The sequence below is a fragment of the Populus nigra genome, chromosome 11, assembly GCF_951802175.1.
Source record: "Populus nigra chromosome 11, ddPopNigr1.1, whole genome shotgun sequence".
NCBI classification, from domain to species: Eukaryota; Viridiplantae; Streptophyta; class Magnoliopsida; order Malpighiales; family Salicaceae; genus Populus; species Populus nigra.
In genome coordinates this window covers 10409933-10416843 of record NC_084862.1, presented here as the reverse complement: position 1 = coordinate 10416843, position 6911 = coordinate 10409933, and the positions used below count along the sequence as shown (strand labels likewise).

Sequence of the window (6911 nt, the reverse complement as noted above, 5' to 3'; positions counted from 1 at the left end):
CATCATCAAATTTAAGGATTACTTAAACAACTATCATGTGAGGCTTTGCATATACATAGTTAATCTTTTTATATGGAATTCTTTTGCAGGTCAGTTCAATATATATATTATCTGACAAACACTTGCATATTAATTTCATATATTTCTTATATCTCAGTTTTGAAATTGAAAATATTTTAAAAATAATTATTTTTTTATTTTAAAAGAATAGATTTGAGATTTTCATTTGAAACCTTCAAGTTGAAATATTTAAAATATTATTTAGATATTTGCATTGCATTATTCTTAAGAGCTATAAATAATTACATATTTATTAAAAATATTCAAGTAAGCACAACTTAAAGGATAAAATTCTTTGAATCAAAACCAACGGATTCCCAATTTTCATAATATGCAAAACAATTTATTGTAGGGTTTATATATTTATTCAATAAAAAGACAATTTCCTGAATCCCCAAAAAAACACTTTTATTAATTATATTTTCATTGCTCAACAAGAGGGCCGAGTAATTATATATGACGCAAATATTTTATAACGAAATTACCACGAGCACGCACATTTAATAATTGTCTAGAAAGTCGAATAAAGTTATATATATTGACTGCCCTGCAAACGTGTTCGAGCCGGGGTATTCGTGTCCTTTTATTCATTAAATGGAGCAGTCCTCAATTGGGCCTTGATCGTCTACAAGAAAGAAGATATGGGTTGCTTATGAGTCCAGGCCCACTAAGGCTCAAAGCCCAAGGTAGTTTTATTTTTCCTTCACAGAAAAATTTCAGAAACCTCGTAACAACACCTGTAAAGCTGACAAAACCAGCCACCGCTGCAGTTCATTTGATTGAAAATTACGAGCTGAAACTAATTCCCGTACTGAAATTTAATTCAGTTCAATTTCTATTGCTTTAAACAAGTTTAGGTGAACGATAATAATAATCATAAAATTTAGTTAATTACACCATCCATGAAAATAATATTTCAAAAGAAGCTCAATACAGGAATAACTCTCTTTATTCCTCAGTTTCATTGTAAGATAGTATATGAAACTTTAAGTTGTGAAATCTTTACTTGTATTTGTTATGGAAATACAAACAATATTGACCATAAACCATGTAAATTTTAAATTATTTTTTTATGCTTTTGCTAATATTAAAAATAAAATTTTAAAACATTAAAAAAATATTATTTCAATGTATTTTTAAATAAAAAAATTTTTAAAAAACAATCATTATTACAATACCAAATAAACTTATAATATAATTCTTGACCACAATCAAGAACTATAAGTTAATGAACGCAAACAAATCAAATTTTATAAGGTCCTCTTCAATTCTTGTTGTGGAAAATAGGGGATAACCATGTTCCATAATTGAATTAATATTAACGCTATTTTTTTTAATTAATTATGAGTATCATGATCAACTTACATGTATTTTAATTAATTTTTTAAAATTTTAAAGTTAATAATTATATAAATATTCAATAACTTTAAAGTTTATAATATTTAAACTGATAATTTTTAGGAGCAAACTCAAAGTGAAGCACTGACAAGATAAATTACACCCCCTCGGTCAGTAAATTACACCCCCTCGGTCAGTAAATTACACCCCCTCGGTATTAATTATTCTTCAATTACGTGCATTTTGATGTCCATTGTCCGTCGTTTACAACCAAGCACAAAGAGCCTCCGAATCGGAGGCTCATCCAAGATTCGTAGACCCCACTCAATGTAGCAGCATTTTGGTTAAGCAAAGGGTCGCAAATTAGCACAGATGTACGCAAAGCATCATCATAAGCGTATGTAGCAGTGTGTCATGTAACAAATCACATGAAGAGCATTAAGTGCAATGTGCGTGAAAAACATGGTCAACAAAAGCATACCAGGCAACAATGACACGAACAGCATTGAAAAGCCATTAAAGATGGCAGGTTCATTCATCATGAGTCAGTGCACAGTGGTCAGAGGAGAAACTTTTACGGCCATCGGCATCATACACATGCAAGATTTGGCCATGAAGCATGACTGTGAGGAGAAATAACTTTGCCTCTGCTGCTGCTTTTGCTAGATAACTCCAAAACTACAAGCTTTTTTAGGATTATTATTTGTTTTGCAACTCTTAGCTACTCATTACTCTCTCTCTCCCCTGTTTTTTTTTTACCTCATTGTTGTTCTCTTTCTTTTCCACTTAAGGAACTTTTACTGTGCTTAAAACATTGTCAATAACACCTGAAACCCACTTTTCTTCTCTTTTAACCAGCTTTTCTTTCTTTAATTTTACCTAAAACCCAACTTATCTTATGTAGCTCCTACTCCAAGAAAGTCTATGAAGGGCATGTTGATTCTCTCGTTCCTATTTTCACAGAGATTGGCCCTGTTGGTGACAACCGACCCAGTTGCAGAATCTTCTGAGTTTGAATCCGACTGACCAGATTGGTCCACACGCGTAACCACCATCATAGGCCCATTTTGATAAAACCCATTGCTACTGCCATAGAACTCGTCGAAATCCACATTTCCCACAGTCGCTTCCTTCTCTGCCGATAAACCTACAAACCCAAAAAACCATAGCAAGAAATAATCAATTTAAACAAGTCCGAATTTAAATAATTAAAAACCCATTGAGGAAAACTATAATAATAATAATAATTTACAGAGAGATTTGGGAAACTAAGCACTTACCCCTTTGGGAACCTTGAGGACTGAACCTGGTGAAAAGTCTAGCAGGTACTTTGGTCGAAGAGGGGGTGAGAGAGAGATCGGTGCATGTTGAGCCAGACTCCTCGATAGTGCTAGTGATGGTTGTTGATTCACTGCAAGCATTGTTTTGCAAAGTGACATTTAATGATCCTTTAGGGAGGATTTGAGAGGAAGAAGTGGGCTTTCTCCTCCTGTAAACGCTGGAGTTTTCTCTATGTTTCCTGGCCATGATCACATGCCAATGGTTCTTAACTGCATTATCAGTCCTACCAGGAAATAGCCTAGAAATCATAGCCCATTTGTTGCCATAAAGTCTATGAGCAGCTAGAAGTCTCTCCTCTTCCTCTTCAGTGAATGCCTTCCTGTTAATTCCTGGATCCAGTTGGTTAAACCACCTTAATCTACAGCTCTTACCTGAAAATCAGAATATGAAGCAAAAATTTTACTAACAGAATTGATCTTTCAAAATGGAAAAATCAACGGACTTCCTACACCTTTTTTTTTTAATTTAACCAATTCGATCGAAGTCGTTATTGAGCTTAGTAAAAGTAGCCAATCAAGAGAAAAAACAATAACATAAAAAAAAGGAAGCCACGCCCTTCTTAATCTTTTATGGGGTGATCAATTCACAAAGTTAACATCTTTGAGGACATTTTTGGCTCAAACAACACCTTGTACACTTTTTTACGACAGATTTTGTAGGGGGTTTACCTGATCTTCCTTCAAGATTCTCTGCAATCAAGTTCCAATTTTGAGGACCATATTGAGCCACGAGCTCTTTTAGCTTAGCATCTTCAGCTGGTCTCCAATGACCTCTAGCACAAAGCTTTGTATGCCCATTTCTACCAAGAGCAGAGGTTTTAAGCTCCTCTTCCTCACCTGGATTCAAAGACAAGCTCTTTTTTTGAACGCCAAAGTCCACATCACTCATATCAGCTCCCCTGCTTTCAAGCTGTTGAATGCTCCGTGGTTTCCTGTCCTGGCCCATTGGATGGCTCAAAATCTGAAACCCCATTTGAGGATTGCTAGTCCCTGTCTCACCTGGTTGACCCTTAACCCCAAATGCATGAGAGAGAGAAAGATGAGAAGCAGGAGGAGGAGGTGGAGGTGGAGGCAAAAAGTTCATGTCTTGATACCCGTTGAAAACATATCTGTCACTCATTAGGTGTTGTAGACTCATTCTGACCAAAACTAAACCAGGTAGACCCAAAACGGGTTCCTTTTCTACAATGCTTTATAAGGGAGAACAATAAAGGTCAGATATCGAAGTTGATAGAAGGAGAAAGGAAGCGGCTTTCTTTCTCTCCTCCTCTGCTTGGTTTTGGAAAGAGAGAGATATCAGAGGAGAAGAGTGATCAGAGGCAAAGGAAACTGAAATGCAGTTCCATGTTAGCTACTCCCCCTCTTGCCCATCTCAAAGGGTTAGTTAGCAAGAGAGAAATCATCAGTTCTTTTTCTATTTTGGGCAGAGAAGAATCAGATTAAACAGATGCAGTTGATTTATAAGGAAAAGGGAACAGGAAACGTAATGGGATTTCACTGTTGGATGAGAAAAGAAAAGTCAGTAATAACCATTACCAAAAAGAAGAGAAGAACCCGCACGATTCTCACTCTCTCCCTTCCTCACTCTCCATAAAAACTATGCGTTTGTTTGTTTGTTTATACGGGGAGAGCATGGAGAAATGAGGTTAGGGTCCTTATTTTGAAACTGATCTCTCTACAGTTAATACTCCTCTACAACACCACCAATATGGTGTTTATAGCAACCAATCAGCGTCGCTCTCTCCTCTCTCCTCTCTCTCTCTCTCTCTCTCTCTTGTTGGGGAGTGTTGCATTTCATGCAACTCGAAAACCACTCGTGTGGGTAGGTGGGTGTGTCCCTCAAAAACATATGCGTTTTGGTGTTGGTATTGGTGTTTGGCTTTGTTTTCTCTCTCTTGTCCTGCTCTTTCTTGGGGTTTGGAGAAAACCAGAAAGTATCTGTCTTTTACTTAAGAGTCTTTTGCTTTTTTCAAAGGGAAACAGAAATTAAGAGAAACAAACTCCTCAGCATCACCACCACCATTTGTCTTCAATGCACCTTGCTAACTCTCTTTTTTGGTTGTGCTATTATTATATTATTTTATTATTATTTTTTAAAGTATTTTTTATTTAAAAATATATTAAAATAATATTTTTTATTTTTAAAAAATTAATTTTAATATTAACACATTAAAATAATTTTAAAATACTAAAAAATATTAATTTAAAATAAAAATAATTTAAAATTTTAAAAAACACTTTAAAAAAATAAAACAAAATATAATAAAGCTTGTTTCTCATTACTTCATTGATTTAAATTCATGGTTGTTACGTTATTTGATTCCTCTCTTCTTCTTTTTTAATTCTTTCATCTATTTCATTTTAAACTTTACTTCCTGTGATCCTTAGCTTCAGTGACTCCTTAACAACCCTAACTTATTATCAAGAATAATATTTTTTTATAAGATAAATTATTTTAAATAATGATAATAAAATGAGAAAAATTGCAGAAAGAAATGCTGTGGGGCCTAGCATTATATATATAGAAACACTCACCAAACTCTTTACTTTCCCATTTCTAGATACAAAGTTGAACAATGTCGCATTTATTTTTCTAAATATGCTATTTTCCAAAAATTATTAATGATAAAATAATAATTATTTTAATAACATAATTGTTGTGGTAATGTTTATGAAAATAATAATAGCATAAAAGAGTTATAGTGAGATAGTGATAAAATAATAATTATATTGGTAATATAATGGTAATTAATATTAATATTTATTTAGTGCACCAGAATAATTGTGCTGACCATGGTTAATGATGGTGAGGTGATGGTAATGATAATTATAATTGTAATAGTGTAATTATAAAAAAAAATAATTATATTAATAATAAAATGATTGTAATAATAAAAATAGTAATGGTATTGATAACGATATTAATAAATATTATGCGTCTAGGATCCGGGAAAAACATATTTTCTTGTATCATTGCAGTATAAGTGTCTCGCAAGTACGGGCTAATATAATTAAAATGTAACATTCTTATCGAAGATGTGGTAATTAATGGAATGATTATAAGGGAAAAAAACATTTGATTACATAATCTGAATTGAAATGTTCAAAAGTAAGCATCACGGCCTTTGAAAGTATGAAATGTCTTTATTACTTTACACTATTGTGACTCATTCTTAATTATGAGTTTAATAGCTGAGTATGAGTTTTATTAAAAAAAAAAAACATGATGAATGACTCATTCTTAATTTTATATATTAATTTGTATTCTGATTTTTTTCTCTCATATACGATATGTTCATTTTACTTCTTGCAATTCATATCTTTGTGTTTGAGAATGTGATTATTGTTATTTTTTAAAATATTTTTTATTTAGAAATGTATTAAAATAATATTTTTTTATTTTTTAAAAAATTATTTTTAATATCAGTACATCAAAATAATCTAAAAATATTAAAAAAATTAATTTGAAGCAAAAAACAAAAAAAAATTCAAATTTATTCAAAAATACTTTTGAAATGTAAAAATAAGAGTGACTTGAACTCCAATATAGCTTTGGACCCGAATGGCTCCCCTATCATATATTAAATTTAATTGTTAATTTTTAATTTTATATATATATATATATATTAATTTTGATGGATGTGTAAAAAAAAAAATCTCAACGCCTGGTTAATCAAAAACAAGTGCTTGAGTGGTTTTCAACAATCAAATAGTATTCTAACTCAATCAATTGAATTAAATATATTATTTTAACTTTCTTTAGTAACTTTTGATTGATTTTTCATCCTTTTATACTTTATTGTTTGATAATGTTCTGTTATCTAATTAAATAAAAGAAAAACAATTATTATATCCTTCCTCTTGAATCTTTTTGACTGTTGTAATAATTGTCCCCCTTTATTGCCTTTCAATTTCCTTTTGCAAGTTATTTAATTTTTTCAAACCTTTTGGCCCGTATAATATATTTTCAATGGAGAAAAGACACAAATTTAGCACACGGCGAATGATCAATTATCGTCCATTGTAGTAGGTGTCATATTTATTTATACCCCTAGAAGTTCCAAATCACGACAACAAAATTGATTGTAATCAATGGAATTATCTGCTGGTGTTTTTAAATTATATTTCTATTACTTATGTCCATAAATTACTTATGGACATTCTGATGAATAT

The 6911-nt window shown here is 31.7% G+C and overlaps 1 protein-coding gene across 1 annotated transcript; it reads right to left on the bottom strand.

Moving 5' to 3' along the window:
- Positions 1 to 1903: 1903 nt before the first annotated feature.
- On the bottom strand, positions 1904 to 4666 carry LOC133668303 (transcription factor CSA-like). The gene is made up of 3 exons (XM_062088078.1): positions 3408 to 4666; positions 2679 to 3110; positions 1904 to 2545 (listed from the first exon to the last, which is right to left on the bottom strand). Exons 1-3 carry the CDS (start codon positions 3874 to 3876, stop codon positions 2295 to 2297), a joined length of 1152 nt encoding a protein of 383 aa, XP_061944062.1. The 5' UTR covers positions 3877 to 4666; the 3' UTR covers positions 1904 to 2294.
- Positions 4667 to 6911: the final 2245 nt, after the last annotated feature.

Coding starts and splice junctions, on each gene's coding strand:
- LOC133668303 (XM_062088078.1), bottom strand. CDS start 3,876: ATGAGTCTACAACACCTAATGAGTGACAGATATGTTTTCAACGGGTAT. Junction 3,111..3,407: donor GAATCTTGAAGGAAGATCAG/GTAAACCCCCTA, acceptor TCTGATTTTCAG/GTAAGAGCTGTAGATTAAGG. Junction 2,546..2,678: donor TCCTCAAGGTTCCCAAAGGG/GTAAGTGCTTAG, acceptor TTGGGTTTGTAG/GTTTATCGGCAGAGAAGGAA.